We start from the raw sequence: 18,936 nt of genomic DNA on the forward strand, positions 1-18,936 counted from the left end.
TCTTGTCAAATGCTTTTTCTGCATCTAACGAGATGATCATGTGGTTTTTGTCTTTGAGTTTGTTTATATAATGGATTACATTGATGGATTTTCGTATATTAAACCATCCCTGCATCCCTGGAATAAAACCTACTTGGTCAGGATGGATGATTGCTTTAATGTGTTCTTGGATTCGGTTAGCGAGAATTTTATTAAGGATTTTTGCATCGATATTCATAAGAGAAATTGGTCTGAAGTTCTCTATCTTTGTTGGATCTTTCTGTGGTTTAGGTATCAGAGTAATAGTGGCTTCATAAAATGAGTTGGGTAGAATACCTTCTACTTCTATCTTGTGAAAAAGTTTGTGCAGAACTGGAGTTAGATCTTCTTTGAAGGTCTGATAGAACTCTGCACTAAACCCGTCTGGTCCTGGGCTTTTTTTGGCTGGGAGACTATTAATAACTGCTTCTATTTCTTTAGGGGATATGGGACTGTTTAGAAGGTCAACTTGATCCTGATTCAACTTTGGTACCTGGTATCTGTCCAGAAATTTGTCCATTTCGTCCAGGTTTTCCAGTTTTGTTGAGTATAGCCTTTTGTAGAAGGATCTGATGGTGTTTTGGATTTCTTCAGGATCTGTTGTTATGTCTCCCTTTTCATTTCTGATTTTGTTAATTAGGATTTTGTCCCTGTGCCCTTTAGTGAGTCTAGCTAAGGGTTTATCTATCTTGTTGATTTTCTCAAAGAACCAACTCCTCGTTTGGTTAATTCTTTGAATAGTTCTTCTTGTTTCCACTTGGTTGATTTCACCTCTGAGTTTGATTATTTCCTGCCGTCTACTCCTCTTGGGTGAATTTGCTTCCTTTTTTTCTAGAGCTTTTAGATGTGTTGTCAAGCTGCTAGTATGTGCTCTCTCCCGTTTTTTCTTGAAGGCACTCATAGCTATGAGTTTCCCTCTTAGAAATGCTTTCATTGTGTCCCAAAGGTTTGGGTACGTTGTGGCTTCATTTTCATTAAACTCTAAAAAGTCTTTAATTTCTTTCTTTATTCCTTCCTTGACCAAGGTATCATTGAGAAGAGTGTTGTTCAGTTTCCATGTGAATGTTGGCTTTCTGTTATTTATTTTGTTATTGAAGATCAGCCTTAGTGCATGGTGATCTGATAGGATACATGGGACAATTTCAATATTTTTGAATCTGTTGAGGCCTGATTTGTGACCTATTATGTGGTCAATTTTGGAGAAGGTACCATGAGGTGCTGAGAAGAAGGTATATCCTTTTGTTTTAGGGAAAAATGTTCTGTAGATATCTGTCAGATCCATTTGTTTCATCACTTCTGTTAGTTTCAGTGTGTCCCTGTTTAGTTTCTGTTTCCATGATCTGTCCATTGGTGAAAGTGGTGTGTTGAAGTCTCCCACTATTATTGTGTGAGGCGCAATGTGTGCTTTGAGCTTTACTAAAGTTTCTTTAGTGAATGTGGCTGCTCTTGTATTTGGAGCATAGATATTCAGAATTGAGAGTTCCTCTTGGAGGATTTTACCTTTGATGAGAATGAAGTGTCCCTCCTTGTCTTTTTTGATGACTTTGGGTTGGAAGTCAATCTTATCAGATATTAGGATGGCTACTCCTGCTTGTTTCTTCATACCATTTGCTTGGAAAATTGTTTTCCAGCCTTTCATTCTGAGGTAGTGTCTATCTTTTTCTCTGAGATGAGTTTCCTGTAAGCAGCAAAATGTTGGGTCTTGTTTGTGTAGCCAGTTTGTTAGTCTATGTCTTTTTATTGGCGAGTTGAGACCATTGATGTTAAGAGATATTAAGGAAAAGTAATTGTTGCTTCCTGTTATTTTAGTTGTTAAAGGTGGCATTCTGTTCTTGTAGCTGTCTTCTTTTAGGTTTGTTGAGGGATTACCTTCTTGTTTTTTCTAGGGCGTTGTTCCCGTTCTTGTATTGGTTTTTTTCTGTTATTATCCTTTGAAGGGCTGGATTCGTGGAGAGATAATGCGTGAATTTGGTTTTGTCGTGGAATACTTTGGTTTCTCCCTCTATGATAATTGAGAGTTTGGCTGGGTATAGTAGCCTGGGCTGCAGTTTGTGTTCTCTTAGTGTCTGTATAACATCTGTCCAGGCTCTTCTTGCTTTCATAGTCTCTGGTGAAAAATCTGGTGTAATTCTGATAGGCTTGCCTTTATATGTTACTTGACCTTTTTCCCTTACTGCTTTTAGTATTCTATCTTTATTTAGTGCATTTGATGTTCTGATTATTATGTGTCGGGAGGAATTTCTTTTCTGGTCCAGTCTATTTGGAGTTCTGTAGGCTTCTTGTATGTTCATATGCATCTCATTCTTTAGATTTGGGAAGTTTTCTTCAATAATTTTGTTGAAGATGTTTGCTGGACCTTTGAGTTGAAAATCTTCATACTCATCCACTCCTATTATCCGTACGTTTGGTCTTCTTATTGTGTCCTGGATTTCCTGGATATTTTGAGTTAGGATCTTTTTGCATTTTCCATTTTCTTTGATTGTTGTGCCGATGTTCTCTATGGAATCTTCTGCACCTGAGATTCTCTCTTCCATCTCTTGTATTCTGTTGCTGATGCTCAAATCTATGGTTCCAGATTTCTTTCCTAGGTTTTCTATCTCTAGTGTTGCCTCGCTTTGAGTTTTCTTTATTGTGTCTACTTCCCTTTTTAGGTCTAGTATGGTTTTGTTCATTTCCATCACCTGTTTGTATGTTTTTTCCTCTTTTTCTGTAAGGACTTCTACCTGTTTGATTGTGTTTTCCTGTTTTTCTTTAAGGACTTGTAACTCTTTAGCAGTGTTCTCCTGTATTTCTTTAAGTGATTTATTAAAGTCCTTCTTGATGTCCTCTACCATCATCATGAGATATGCTTTTAAATCTAGGTCTAGGTTCTCAGGTGTGTTGGGGTTCCCTGGACTGGGCGAAGTGGGTGTGCTGGGTTCTGGTGATGGTGAGTGGACTTGGTTCCTGTTAGTAAGATTCCTCCGTTTACCTTTCGCCATCTGGTAATCTCTGGAGTTAGTAGTTATAGTTGACTCTGTTTAGAGTTTGTTCTTCTGATGATTCTGTTACCGTCTATCAGCAGACCTGGGAGACAGATTCTCTCCTCTGAGTTTCAGTGCTCAGAGCACTCTCTGCTGGCAAGCTCTCTTACAGGGAAGGTGCGCAGATATCTTGTATTTGGACCTCCTCCTGGCCGAAGAAGAAGGCCCAAAACAGGACCTTTCTCAGACACTGTGTTGCTTTGGCAGTTCCCAGGTAGTACAGACTCTCACCTAAGCAGACTAAATTCCTAAGTTCCTTGGAGTCCCGGGACCAAGATGGCGACCGCTGCTGCTGTGGCTTAGGTCGCCTCCCCAGCCGGGCGGGCACCTGTCCTCTGGTCCGGAAGGTGGCCGGCTGTCCCCGGCCCACACAGGGTGCTGCCTCAGCGCCTCTGTGCTTCTGCCTGTTCCAGAAGCTATCAGGTTCTCTGGCGCACCCTCTCACCTGTTCAGACTAATTTCCTAAGTTCGGCGGGTCCCGGACCAAGATGGCGACCGCTGCTGCTGTGGCTTAGGCCGCCTCCCCAGCCGGGTGGGCACCTGTCCTCTGGTCCGGAAGGTGGCCGGCTGTCCCCGGCCCACGCAGGGTGCTGCCTCAGCGCCTCTGTGCTTCCGCCTGTTCCAGAAGCTGTCAGGTTCTCTGGCGCACCCTCTCACCTGTTCAGACTAATTTCCTAAGTTCGGCGGGTCCCGGACCAAGATGGCGACCGCTGCTGCTGTGGCTTAGGTCGCCTCCCCAGCCGGGCGGGCACCTGTCCTCCGGTCCGGAAGGTGGCCGGCTGTCCCCGGCCCACACAGGGTGCTGCCTCAGCCCCTCTGTGCTTCTGCCTGTTCCAGAGGCTGTCAGGTTCTCTGGCGCACCCTCTCACCTGTTCAGACTAATTTCCTAAGTTCGGCGGGTCCAGGACCAAGATGGCGACCGCTGCTGCTGTGGCTTAGGCCGCCTCCCCAGCCGGGTGGGCACCTGTCCTCTGGTCCAGAAGGTGGCCGGCTGTCCCCGGCCCACGCAGGGTGCTGCCCCAGCGCCTCTGTGCTTCCGCCTGTTCCAGAAGCTGTCAGGTTCTCTGGCGCACCCTCTCACCTGTTCAGACTAATTTCCTAAGTTCGGCGGGTCCCGGACCAAGATGGCGACCGCTGCTGCTGTGGCTTAGGTCGCCTCCCCAGCCGGGCGGGCACCTGTCCTCCGGTCCGGAAGGTGGCCGGCTGTCCCCGGCCCACGCAGGGTGCTGCCTCAGCCCCTCCGCGCTTCTGCCTGTTCCAGAGGCTGTCAGGTTCTCTGGCGCACCCTCTCACCTGTTCAGACTAATTTCCTAAGTTCGGCGGGTCCCGGACCAAGATGGCGACCGCTGCTGCTGTGGCTTAGGCCGCCTCCCCAGCCGGGTGGGCACCTGTCCTCTGGTCCGGAAGGTGGCCGGCTGTCCCCGGCCCACGCAGGGTGCTGCCCCAGCGCCTCTGTGCTTCCGCCTGTTCCAGAAGCTGTCAGGTTCTCTGGCGCACCCTCTCACCTGTTCAGACTAATTTCCTAAGTTCGGCGGGTCCCGGACCAAGATCTATAAGTCATTTTTTAAACAAATGATTAATATCCCATTGTGTAAATGTACCACATTTTCTTTATTCATTCTTCAGTAGAGAAATTAAAAAATTGTGTAAAATTTCTGAATATAATAAATAGAATAACCATAAGCATGGTTGAGCATTTGTCTCTGTGGTAGGGTAAAGTGACACCAGGTATTCGTCCCAGAAGAGTATAGCTGGATTTTGAGATCAATTGGTTTCCATTTTCCTGAAAAAATTCTAAAATTATTCCATAGTGTCTAAAACTTCCACATCAACCAGCCACAGATTTGATTTGTATTTCCCTATTGATGAAATATACTGAATATTTATTTAAATGTTTGTCATTCATTGTAGAATCTTCCTTTGAAGATTTTTCTGTTTAGAAGTATACTTCATTTTCATTTAAAACAGGGTTATTTTTTGTGATATCTATCTAGTTACTTGAGTTCTTTATATATTTTGAATATTAGCCTTCTGTTTGATGTGGAGTGTTAAAAATATTTTTCCAATCTCTAGGCTGCCACTTTGAACAATGTTGTCCTTAAGTATACAGAAAGTTCTCAGTTGCAAGAAGTTCCTTTTTAAAAATTCTTTTATTTTTTGTAAATTTCACAGTATTCCCTCCAGTCACTCTTATCTAACCTTTAGCTCAAATCTTTGGCCTTCAATCTTGCAATGTAACCCTAAATAACACACACACACACACACACACACACACACACACACACACACACACACACATCATGAAACCTGTAGTATCTCACAGTGTTTCCCACACTACATACCTTTGTTCACATGTGTTTTCCTGTAAATGTTCATTGCAATGAGTCATTGGTCTGGTTCCAGGTCTCAGGCTTTTGTGACACCATCAATATTGCATCCACACTAAGACTGCTCCCCGTTTTCCTGTTGTTAACCTGGGTCATGGAGATCCTACAGCTTTGGATCGGCATGATTGGCACTTCCATAATCATTCCCAGATGATATAGATTTAGTGGTGGTTGAATTCAGAGCCTTGGATCTAGTCCTAGCTGGTACCTGATCATGTCAGTGAGCTGCCTCTTCTTTTCTGCACCACAAGAGTAAGTTCTCCAGCACTGGACTAGCTAGGTTACCCTATGCTGCCATCCCTGTGAGGCAGTCAGCTCTAGTACTCTCATGCCCTCAGGGCCATTTTATCTGTGACCACACACCCAACTCCAGAGTAATATCCATTATACTGCTCAGTCAATGCACAGGGTCTATTCTCTCAAGTGCTGCAGCCTCTAAGAGGTAGACCATCTCACCTGTTCTGTTAACCTCCAAGCTAGTTCATCTGTGCCTTTGCTGTTAAAGCTAGCTCAACTTAGAAGCCCAAGTCATACAGGTAGTGATGGGGCAGGGTTAGCTATCAGGCTTCCATGCCCTGTGAGGCTGCTCTCTCAACTCCCACTGGTGGCAAATGGGGAACAGGGAAAGCATTACCTTCACATCCAGGCCACCTCAGCACAGGAGAGTAGGAAGGCCAATTCTCTCTGAGCTATTGCCCTCATGAGTGGCTCACCACAGAATAGCCACCAGAGTCAGATTCACTGTCATGCCTGGGCAAGGCACAGGGCCTTTTCTCCCTAGTGTTGCCACCTGTCAGAAGTGGGCCAACTCTCAAGAATGCCCCAGCTTATAAGAGACAGGTCCAGTTCTGCACAGGCCATGGACATTTATGTGGATCAATTTAGGTTCTTCTTCTAAGTGCAGCCATTTGGTTTTTCTTGCACCATTTGCTGAAGGTGCTTTTTTTTTTGTCAGTGTGTATTTGTGGCTTCTTTATCAAAAGTCAGTTGTATATAGGTGTTCCATAGTTGTGTGGATTTATGCCATGTGCTTCTCTCCACTTTTCTTCTTCTTCCTCTACTCTGAGTCCTCTCCCTCTTCCATTTTCTTATTCTTCACTCTCCCCTCCTTCCTTTCTACCTTCCCTTTATCTGCCCAATCATAAGCTCTTGTTTATTTTTACAAATTAATGTGGGAAGCAGGTTTATAGGAAATCACCTGAATGCTGACTCATTCCTTGTTCACAGCCCCTCATAGCATAATGGAATTAACTTCAAATAAAATTAGCTCCAGGGCTATCCACAACACATCAATGATTCAGTCACTACTCTTGCAAAGAAAGTAAACATGTAGATTGTTAGCAATGGCCACTACCCATTGAAAGAATTTTGAGACAATTGTTACAATGTTTTTCTCAATGGTTCTGATGTAGAACAACTTACAAAAAAACTGAATTTCAGGAAGGCACACTCTTAATAGTTGAGCTGGGGATTTTTAAAACTTAGGGAATAAGAAAAATGGCAACTCGATAGTAATAGCCTACATGACATGTGCTGAAGCTAGGCTAGACATCAAGATGATAATTTCTTATTTCAATTTTTATCCTCAGCTTTCTGATAAGATTTAATAAAAATTGTTAGTGTTTATGTACCCTGAAGATTAAAAATAGCAATGACTGCTTTTTACATAAAAGTTTATATTTGTGATTATTTTAAAATTTTTATATGATTACTTTGTAAGATAATTACTAAGATATCTTATTCTTTCTTTGTAACCACAAATTGTCTTCTATCAGTTAAGAGAACCTGCTGAAAAAATTACCATGCTTGCTTAAACATAACAAGTTCCTTAGTTTCAAATATATGTAGGTTCTAAGGAATTATTTGCTATTTCTTTACCTGTAATACATATTTTTTTTAAAATGTAAATGTGTTGAAGCCCATATTTTACAAATACAATCATTCACTAAAAGTAAAAAAGTAAAACAGAATGTAGTTGCATTATAAGTTTTATACTCCTTGAAAGATTTTGCTGGGATATATAAGTTATAGAAGAAAAAATAAATAAATTTCTTAGAATTTGTTGAAGTATGCTTCTTCCATCCCGTGTTTTTGTGTGTGTGTGTATGTGTGTGTGTGTGTGTGTGTGTGTGTGTGTGTGAGAGAGAGAGAGAGAGAGAGAGAGATATTATCGTATTATCTTTCTATTTCTTTCTTCATTGACCTACAATTGATTTATTTCCTCTTCTGCTGGAATTTTTTATTCTAGCATTTAGACAGTCCACAGGAGATAATTTTGCATGCCCCAATCAACTGAACACTCTATATCACACTCAGTTAATATCAAATGTCACATTTGTTCTTTAATACTTGGATGCTGCCTCTTGCATATAGCTTGCTTAAAATTAAATTTTGAAACCCTCAGATTAAACTTCAAAACACAGTATCATATTTTATTTTAAACACAATATTTTTTTGTAAAGACAAATCTTTCTTTGTCAGATGTTAGAGCATTTTGAAAGTTAATTCTTACTAAAATATTGAAACAAATACACCCATTTATATCCAAAATATTCACCCATTGACCAAATTTGGTAGAATGGATGGATTGTTGCTGTACCTGGGCATTCCAATGAACTTGGGTGAAGGACTCTTTTCTTTCCAATAGCCATAAAAAGATTTCCCTTCAAAGCCTTAATCTGAGCTTTGCAACTGTAAAATTATAAACAAGAGAAGTCTCACAAACCCGATGCATGAACTTAAATGTCTATTAATAAGAAAGTGAAGAGTTAAACAACATTTCAGCAAAATAAGGGATGAGATCTCAATACTGGAAGTTCCTGTGAATGATGTGGCTGGTGTATGGTGCTTCCTTGATATACTCTTAGTTTTGGGATCAATATAAAGTATAGGGATTAGAGAGTAAAAATAAAAAGCTCTAAGGAGAAAATGTTTGTATATGTGTAGTTGCAAGTGTGAAGATGTGGGTTATATAGAAAATAATTCAACAAATTAGCAAATCATTTTCCATGGAAAAACAATCATAAGCCAGTTTTCCTAGAGCAAATAAAACTATACTCAAAATCATATACTTCTTCTACTAAAGAAAATATTCCTTTATTACTGCTTCTTATCTGAGGACTGCAGAAGACTTACATGTTCCATAGTGAAGTCATTATATAACGTAAATAAGGGAATATAATGAGTAGATTTTTTTAAATTGATTGCTTTTTGTAATTGTTCTAAAAGCCAGTCTAATTCCCGTACTCTGGCTTGCCTACACTGTCAATAATGCATCCTCATGGGGAACTCTCATAGATATCCTGTTGTTTTCCTGTTTTGAACAACCTACTTGTTTAGGTCAGGTCTATCAGTGCATAGATGAGATAGATAGTAGAGTTGGCCAACAAAAAGTCCAGGATATAGGTTTGATGGTAGAGGAATTGTGAAGCCCACTACATCTCTGGCATGCACAAGACCAGGGTGTACTCTTCAATAGCTGCTGCTAGCTCTCCCAACTGTGCAGGTGGCAAAGGGTAGGACCATCACTCTCACTCTTAGGCCACTTACCTGCACCCCTGCCATTAAGATCATATCAACTGTGCTTCTTAGTTCCTTTGCATTGAGGTTCCCAGGCAGGTCCATTTGAGCAGAATTGGCAGTCTTACATATGCTCACGGGTGTGTCAGCACTCTTGGGAAACTAGCTCTCTCCCCTGACAGTATTTGGATATGGAGTGATGTGGCACAGGATCACCTCTGGGTTTTGTGGCACTGGATCAGCTGAAAACACAAAATGAAAATGGAAGAATCCTGTTCCAGGCTGCTCCTTAGTCCATGAGTCCTGAGGCCCTGTGGCCCAATTTGTTTTCTTGACCTCCTTCTCTTACCTAAGGAGGAAAAAAAAGTAGAAAAAAGAAAGAAAGAAAGAAAAAAAGAAAGAAAGAAAGAAAGAAAGAAAGAAAGAAATCTCAGAATCTAACTTCCTATTTAGTTTCTTTCCTGTAAAATATGACAAAAAACTTCTCGTTTTTTTCAATTTTTTATTAGATATTTTCTTCAAATGCTATCCTAAAAGTCCCCTATACCCTCTCTCTGCCCTGCTCCCCTATCCACCCACTCCCACCTCTTGGTCCTGGTGTTTCCCTGTACTGGGGCATATGAAGTTTGCATGACCAAGGGGCCTCTCTTGCCAATGATGGCAAACTAGGTCATCTTCTGCTACCTATGCAGCTAGAGACACGAGCTCTATGGGTACTGGTTGGTTCATATTGTTGTTCCACCTTTAGGGTTGCAGACCTCTTCAGCTCCTCTCCAGTGCCAATTCTCTTTATAATGCTCAAATCATCCCACTTCTCTTTCTATCCCAGCTTTCCACTACATACAAACACATCATAGTGGTTACTGATGCAGGCGAGTCACACTCCTGGGAGGCCTATGTATGATGGTGTCAGGAGGGACTCTACTAGGAGTCATGTTTTGCATAGTTTTCACATTATTAAGAAAAAAGCTATTTGAAAAAAAAAGTATCGAATTGATGTCTCTCCTTCTAAAATCCACATTACTTTACCAAATGACATCATTGTTCTATAGCTCTCCCTATCAAGGACAGAATAGCACACATGTCAGCTGAAGGAAATAAGGAAGAAATTGGAAAACAGAAAAAGAATTAAAAATCAGTGAAGATTTTATTAAAGTAAGACTGAAACATAAAAATCAACTCAAACATAGATTTGTGTTTTAACATACAGAAAAGAATCATTCACCCTACATACAGAATGTATATTTAAGAAAAATATTGCCTCACTTTAGTAACATTTTCAAAATCACAAAGTCCTATTGGCAGTTAACTGGATGAACCCAACATTACACGCAGAAAACTGAGGAATGAAATGTACAATTTCTCCCTTACTGTAGTTACATTGGGTGTTTTACTTTGTAATTTTCAACAAACATAATATCATCACTTATGTACTCTCTCAATATTCCTTTTCAGCAAAGTTGCATAGTGACCACATTTCTCCATTAACTTAAAGGGAATAAGACATCTCTTCCTTGCAAGACAGGCCATGATGCAGGCTCTGTTTACTTGGTAGGACCACAATCTTTCTTCTTTCTCAGTTTCTTTTTCCTGTAGTGTCCAAGTTACAGGAAAATGCTAGTTCAGAGATATGTTCTTAGAAGACACATGATGTCATCCTTGAGGCATCCAAATAGTTTCCTCTGGGAATTCCCTTAGTTATGGGTCAAAAGGCTTGGCAGAAGAGGAATAGAGATTCTTCACAACATAGGAACTATGAATGGTGTTCCAAATGACTCTATTAATTGCCATTGCTATTGTCAGGACTATCTTAATTATGGCCACTGAAAAGTAGACTTAGATATTTCAGTTTGCATATTGTTCCCCTAAAAACCACAAGCTCTAACTTACAAACTATAAATTAGAACATATGAAAATCCTTCTTTTGTTGTCTAAGAAATACAAGATAATAATAAAACAAATACTAGGTTGATATCATATTTAAAATTAAAGTGTTTGGTAATAAAAAAGAAAAGAGATATCCTACGTGAAAATAGTCTGGGTGGTTTCATGAAAGTAGATACCAGCATGTGCAAAAAGCTTGCACAGCTGGTAAGACTTGCGTCAGAATATTACAATGATGTTTGGTGAATACTGAGTTGATAATTATGTTTAATGAGAAAGAAACTGAAAAAATTCTGATATTCAACTAAACATATTGACCCTTTGAGAATTATTTTTGCTGTTTTCAGGAAACCATTGCTGTATATATATATTGGGGAAGATAATGAATCCATGAGTTTTTTTTCAGTTTGTGAGAAATTTCTTGCTATTAATCACATACAATAATCAGATTATGACATCTTCACAAATGTTATTTTTCCCTACTTCTTTTTGCCATAGTGCTGCTCTCTAGTATTCTGTGTTCTCCTTCTATTTATTATTTTTCTTGCTAAAACCTACATATTTGAGTGCACACATGATAAATGTATTTCTTCCTCTGGCTTATTTTTCCAAACATGTCTTCATCAGCTGGGAAACTAATAAAGACTGAAATACAATATTGTGAGATCATGAATATAGTAAGAAAACTTTAGGGCAACTGTTTCCGTGTGACTTTCAAGAAAATAGTTTAATTAAAACAGTTGCATCACAAAATCATCCCAAACTACAATAAGTAAAAACCCTCATAAATGCTGTTATAGATTCAACATTTGATTAAATTTTCACCTCCTCTAAAGGTAGGCCCTTAGCCCAAGACCATAAAAAGCAAAGGGTAAGAGAACATCATAAATTGAATCTCAAAATATGCTATTTTATTTTTCTGTCCCCTTTCTACTAGAAAGCCTTAGTAACAGATATTATCTCAGATCATTTTGTTGCCAATATTAAATTGCCAATCAACATGCTCTCTTCAATACCTTCATTCAAATCCAAATGTCACCTTGCAGTTTCATGAGTTTACAAACACATATTTAAGTCTTTCAATCCTTTTCTTAGTGTTTGCATATTTATAAAAATTATTTCAAAATGTCATTTAGAAATCACACTTAAAAATCTTTAAAAATACAAAATATTTCACAACATGGTAACTCAATACCAATAAAATTTTACAATGTATGAGTATTAGTCACTTATTGCTGGTTCTTATAATGCTGGATACTGGGAAATAAAATTTCTTTGAATCTAACCTCCCCATTTAAACATATAGGATATAAGTTACAATAGATCCAGTGAGACTATATGTTATGTTCCCAGTTCTTTCTGCACTTAGGGGAGGTCTGAATTCGTCTTGTTTTGTTTCATTTTTAAGATTTTGAAGATATTTTTTATTTTATTGTTTAGTTTCCATTTGAATTATAATATAATCATATAATTTCTGTCCTAACCTTTTATGCCCTGCAGCTCCATTTTTGTCTTAATTTGTTGAATATTGGAAGTGGTGTGTTGTAAGAATATGTGTGTTGTAAGAATTTGGAATTTTGAAACTGAAAAGGTCTAGAAATTGAGAAGACCAGTTAACTAGGAGAAAATGTCAAAATTAGATGTCTATTTCAAGAGGTTTTAGAAGGAAACACAGACATTTGATGTGGAAAATTAGCAGCAAATTTTTTTGTGGTCTGCGTGTTAATTTGGCTGTGTCCATGTGTGTACGTCAGTGGGATTGAACTTGAAGAAATAGACTAAGTTGTTTGATGGAGAAACTTTTAGTACAGTATAAAATTAAGGCTGGGCATGGTTATTTATCACCCTGTAGACTGAGGTTTATAATGGGGAAACTAATTTAAAAATTTTTTTCAGCTTCTGAAAAAAAAGATCATCTGTAATGAGAAAGTTGTAGAAAAGTGAATGCAGAGAAATCATCTGTAGTTATTAAAAATGATCAAAACTAATTAGAAATTACATAATTTGCACTAATGCAATAGAAAAAGTACCTTGAAAACCAGTTTCTATTTATCAATACTTGTGTTTTACAACCATCCCGGTTTATTAAAAAATGTGAGTGATGGAGCTAAGAATGCAACTAAGAGATTCCTTGCTCAAAACAGCCTCTCAGGGAGCTTTTTTCTGGTTCCATTTACCCAGGTTTTATTATGAAGGCACTCAGAAGCCACATTATCTATGGTAGATAACACCAGGTTATTATTTCTCAACTTGAAAGAATAACTCAAGAATACATTGGTATCACCCATTCAGTGCTTAATTTACAGGCATGCAAAATGTCAGAGTTTTGGGCAAAAGAAATGTTCAAGAATATCAATGAGGTCAGGCAGGAGTGTCAGGATTATATTCCTTTATCATAGCCCAGGGAGATCTTTGTAGGAAGCTGTGAAAATAAAGCCCAAGTTACAGTGGAGATTCTAGGACAATGGAGATGTGAACACAGTGAGATGTTTGCCTAAGAATCCTGTAGCTACAGAGTGACACCACCCTAAGAGAAATCATATTTGCTACAAACACTAGATGCAGAGTCCTGGAACCTCAAAGCTCCATAGAGTTCTAATGATGTCACAGAATTGCTCCAGAGCTAGACATGGAGCTGAATGATATAGAGTTTTCCCTTTTTGGGTTTTGAGTTTTCTTTTGTCTTGTCCTTCATTGTTAATTTCCCATTTCTGCTTTTAGAATGTGAATGGTTATTCTGATGCACAGTTTATTGCTTATATTTTTTTTTAATTTACAAGTATTCATAATTAAGAGTGTTTTGAGATTCAGAAGAGATTTTCTAGGCTTTAGATTAAGTTAAAATTATAGATTGGGGGTTTTAGAGACAGGCTAAATGTATCTTGTGTTTTTATGAACACGGTATTGTAGCAGGATTCTAGACTTTAGCACAATTGCCTCCCTGAAATAAGTCAGGCCTTGAAACTCACCATGTAGGCAACACCACTTGCCAATATAAAACCAAATACCTAATATCCAAATTCGTAGTTCTGGAAAAGTCTATAAATAAACTCACTTTGTATTTTAGCTTCTGTTATTCTGCTTCTGGTCAACTGTTCTTGCTAACTAAATTATGTCCATCCAGAATATGGTATTTGTGATTAAAAGTTCACCCTCAAAATGGGTAAGGTCCACACTGAGATTCAGAATGCCCAGTATAGTCTCTGAGTGACTAATAAAGAATTTTATTGGCTTAAATCTGTGTACAAGTTCTCTTCTCTGGTTTATAACCCTCAAATTTCTGAAGACTGCAGTGAAATCCTAAGAAAAAGACCTCAAACTACCTGAGCTCTCAGAACTACAGGCATTAGCGAAGAAGGCAGTGATCATGGGGCTTCAAGGAGTCTACTTCCTGAGATGTTCTTGCTCTGATGGATTCCATTTGATCAATCACTGCCTATTGCTCCAGAAGAATCAGAAACCCATATCCTAGGGAAAAAATTAAATATTGCCTGCTCTGTCACCTCTGCAGATAAATTCTCACTAAGCTTTCTGATTTGCTTCAGACTAAGCTATGGTATGATTCACCTAGACTGCACAAGCTGGCAAGTGATGTCTCAGCCAGATGCCAGGTTTATGCTCAAGTCCTCCCAAACAGAGAGCTGTTAGCCATGCCAGGATCTGAAAAAGTGAATAACACATAGAAAATTTGAAGAAACTATACTTATTGAGGTGCAGCCTGCCAAGGAAGGATCTGAGTATTTGATAGTCTTTTCAAATATTTTCCAGGTGTGCAGAAGTGGTTACAACCTTGACTAAATTTCTCAAATTGTAGCTTTTTAACTTCTTCAGCAACTGGTCTCCTCGCCTGCTATATGCCTAAAGTGTCGTCCAACACTGGCATGATGTTCACAGCACAAACTTCTCAATTAGTAACTAAAGGTTTAAGCAAAGAATGAAAATTTACTGGATTCTTACTGGATTCTAATAAAAGATTGAACTCCTCCCTTAGCTTTGCTTCATGCCTAGTGACCTTGTGATAGGGATACCTTTACCTACTATGAGATTATTATGGAAAAACTGCTTCATTCCCTTCATAGCTCTTAGATAAGAATTTGGCAGAATTCTCCAATAATTCCTTTCTTATGTCAGTATAAGTTCTCCAGTCTTCATAAAGTCTATTCATTGACCTATTCCAGAGACTTAGCCAACTTCTAAGTCCATGACCAGTTTCCCCTTGTTTGAACCCACTGAATCCAAATTGTGATTGATCCTCCGATGTCCATTAAAATATGGATGCACCTTCTTATAAAATATTTTGAATTTTTAGAAATATTTGAATGCGATTTCTAATTTACATTTTGACATAGTATTTTTTTTTTTTTTGTAAATCTGCAAAACTAAGAAAAAGGGACTGAAAGACTGAAAATGTTTTCTTTAACTCAGGCAACTGAATGGACATTTGGATTTAATGTGGGTATTGAAGAGACCATGTTGGTATTGTGTCTATGTTGTGATAGTAAATGGACACTCAAAGTCTTGAATCTTTGTTTCAATCCTTTGGCATAAAATTTTACTTATTTTTCTTTTCTTCCTTTTTCCTTTGTTTTTAAAGACAGTAGTGACTGTTGTGTTCTTTTTTGATGTGTCATAGATTATCATATCATCTTGAAGAGAAGAGAGAATGAGAGATTGAATATTGGCTTCATTTGCGTTGTGAAAACTACAGATGATTTTTATTCTGAGCTCCATATAAGTAACAGACATATTACTTCAGATGATGAAGATTTTCTGTATACTATGTGTTGTGTTTCATTACCTCCATTTTCATCTCCACACTTTCGGGTGACTCAGGTGACACAATGTCTGATCCTTCAGCCTGTGTCTAATGCTGAATTTTAATTGGGTCCATTCTTACCAGTTCTATGGAAACTATTACCTATCTAAATTACATCTGGGCATTTTTTTTCCAATTAAGGGTTGTGTTCTAAGATTCGTTGTACTCAGGAGGATGCCAATGACTTAGATAAAAGAGAACAAGACTAGTGACTTTTTAAAATGCAAGACTGGTATTTTGCTAAAAGGAAGACATATGCAATCAGTTATAGATAGGAATACTTGACTGAAGTATCTGCAAGATTTTGAATATTTTAATGTGAACAACATAGAGCTTCTTTCTTATTTTTGAGTGAAAAACAATGCCTAGGTAAGTGTACTGAGACCATGGTTGTTACCTTGACCTTCTACTCTTATTTACAGGGAAATCTCCAGTAACCCCTTGCTAAATTTGAAAGATTTCAGAAGAAACAGCAAAAGGAATTCTATTTATAAGTATGAAATATTTAGGAAAAATACAGATCATAATTTTCACCTGAGAGCCAACCAGTAATTTCCTTAAGAGAATATGTGAAGACAAAGTCTATTACTTTAAGAGAAAAGCAATCACAGAAAAATCTTACTATAATACTGAGGTTTCATTTTAAGTGTGACAACAATATTGTAGAGTATGATATACTACAGGGTCATACATTCAATATAAAAGCTATCATTGTGATTCTGTGCCACATGACTAACACTTCTTACTCACACCTTCATTTTCTTTATTCCATAGTAGCAAAATGTGTACATTATGTAAACATATTCATTATTTATATTTTAAATGTGTATCATAGTATATAATATTTATGTATTTTTATATATATATTGGACACATAAAGTAGATACACATTGTTTTGTATAAAATTATATAAACCTGCTTTCACAATGTTTTAAAAGATTTATTTATTTAAATTCTTGAAATTATAATTAAAATATATTCTTTCTAGATTCCCTATTTTGTCTCCAAACTGTCCCATATACCCTCATTGCTGTTTTTCAATTTCATAATCTCCTTTTTTCCTTAATAGATATTACACACACACACACACTCCTAACACATATGTACGTATTATTGTGCATACCACGTTTATGCAGTGTCCATAGTTCACTATCTGTATTCTGGAATCTGAACCCAGTTCCTCTGCATGACCAGTAAATGACCCTAACCACTGAGTTAGTTCTCTAGTCCCTTTCCCAATGGATGTAAAGTTTATCATTTTTGGGAGGCTGGGGGATGAATCATGAAAACTTTCCTTAGTGTAATTTGATATTTTATCTCACTAGAAGTAAATATTTAATATATGGAAATCATAGCTTCTTTTTAAAGAAATTAATAATGCTTCATATGTCAAGTATACAAAAGAACTCATAAATACTAATAAAAAGAATGTTCTTTCTCTTTAAAGCAAATTTTTAAAATTCCATCTCAAATATACAAGACGTTCATCAGAAAACCAAGAATTTCTTTTTAACATTGCACATAAAAGCAGTTTTAGAAAGAAAAAAAAATAAACACTTTCAAGAAAAATGCTAGTGATATATCAAGTAATTTAAGTTATTCTCAGTTGTTGTTGTTTTTCAGGTAAGTCTTTACTTTGGGACTATGGCCAATTCCACCCTGGTGCCTGAGTTCTTCCTGGAAGTTTTTGCTGAGACTTGGGAACTCAGGATCCTACTCACTGTGCTGTTCTTGTTGATGTACCTGGGCAGCCTGTTGGGGAATCTTATCATCATCATTGCTACTACAGTTGACCAGACCCTGAATACACCCATGTACTTCTTCCTCAGGAATCTGTCTATTTTAGACATGGGGTATGTATCTGTTACTGTGCCCAATGCTTGTATCAACTCTCTCACTGATCACAGGAGCATTTCTTTGGCTGGGTGTGCAGGACAGATCTTTTTGGTTTTCTTTTCTGCATGTGTAGAGATTCAGTTTCTCACCATCATGGCCCAGGACCGCTATGTGGCCATCTGTAAGCCTCTTCTCTATGCTATGATTATGAACCATCAATTCTGTGTTCAGATGACACTGGCTTCCCTACTTACCTCTCTTATCCTTGCAAGTGTGCACACTTCCAAAACTTTCCAGCTATCCTTTTGTCACTCTAATGTAGTCTCTCAGTTCTTCTGTGATATCCCCTCTTTGCTGAGGCTTTCTTGCACTGACACCTTTATCAACAAACTATTACTTCTTCTGACTGCCATTGTTTTTAGTGGTAGCTGCTTTACCTTCATTGCCATATCATATGTTCGCATATTATCAACTGTCTTGAAGGTTCCTGTCAAAGGAGAGAGAGGAAAAGCCTTTTCCACCTGTGTCCCTCACATTATTGTGGTGTCTGTGTTTCTTAGTTCTGGTGCCTATGTATATTTAAAACCTTCAGCAATCTCAGAAATAGTTGAGGATATGACACTTTCTGTATTTTATACCATTGTTCCTCCATTCTTAAACCCTATTATCTATAGTCTTAGAAACAAACAGATAAAGAAGGCTGTGAAGAAAGTAATATTTAGATTTTTCATAGTTTAATAAAATAAAGAAAAATATAGACACACAAATAAACACATGTGCATCAAAGCATTTTATACTATTTATTGGAGAGATTTTTTTTTACATTATATATACTGCTTATTATTTCCCTTCCCTCTTCTCACCCTAGTACTTTCCTACTCACTTGTCCTTCTAACCTCATCCCCCATCCATGTGCTCCTATATACACATAATTGCACTTAAAAATAAGACTAAAGAATAAAAACAAAAAGCCTTTATACCAAATTATGTGGCAAAAAGCTCTATTATTACCCTTGAGTTCGTTTTCTTTTGGCTATCTACTGCAGAGCATGTAGCATATCCTTAATTGTAATCTATTTTACTCAGAGAGTATCCCTTGGAGGAAACTACATTTACACTTAAAAGGGCTTATCATTTAGAGATTTTTTTTCTCTAATCGCGATAGGGACATATGTCTACTTCTCATTTCAACTTTAGGACCCCATCTGGTTAGACCCATGTATGCCCATGCCTGCTGCATATGTGACTGGCATACATGTGCATATATCATGTTAAAATAGAAACCTTTGTTTTCTTAGTGTCCTCCATCATCTCAGGCTCAAACACTACTTCTGCTTTCTCTTGCACTATGCTTGCTGATCCCAGATGAGAAAGATTTGATATAGGCAGCCCACCATTTAGAGATGATTGATCCAAGATTTCTCAATCTTTTCATAACAATTGGCTGTGGATC

At 38.0% G+C, this 18,936-nt stretch overlaps 1 protein-coding gene across 1 annotated transcript; it reads left to right on the forward strand.

The window, feature by feature from the left end:
- Positions 1–17,291: 17,291 nt before the first annotated feature.
- Positions 17,292–18,221, forward strand: Olfr295 (olfactory receptor 295). The gene has a single exon (NM_146851.2). The coding sequence runs from the start codon at positions 17,292–17,294 to the stop codon at positions 18,219–18,221; it is 930 nt and encodes a 309-aa protein (NP_667062.2).
- Positions 18,222–18,936: the final 715 nt, after the last annotated feature.

Source organism: Mus musculus, chromosome 7, assembly GCF_000001635.26.
Source record: "Mus musculus strain C57BL/6J chromosome 7, GRCm38.p6 C57BL/6J".
Classification (NCBI taxonomy): Eukaryota; Metazoa; Chordata; class Mammalia; order Rodentia; family Muridae; genus Mus; species Mus musculus.

Excerpts from the sequence above, each read along its gene's own strand:
- Olfr295 (NM_146851.2), top strand. The coding sequence starts at position 17,292 with ATGGCCAATTCCACCCTGGTGCCTGAGTTCTTCCTGGAAGTTTTTGCT.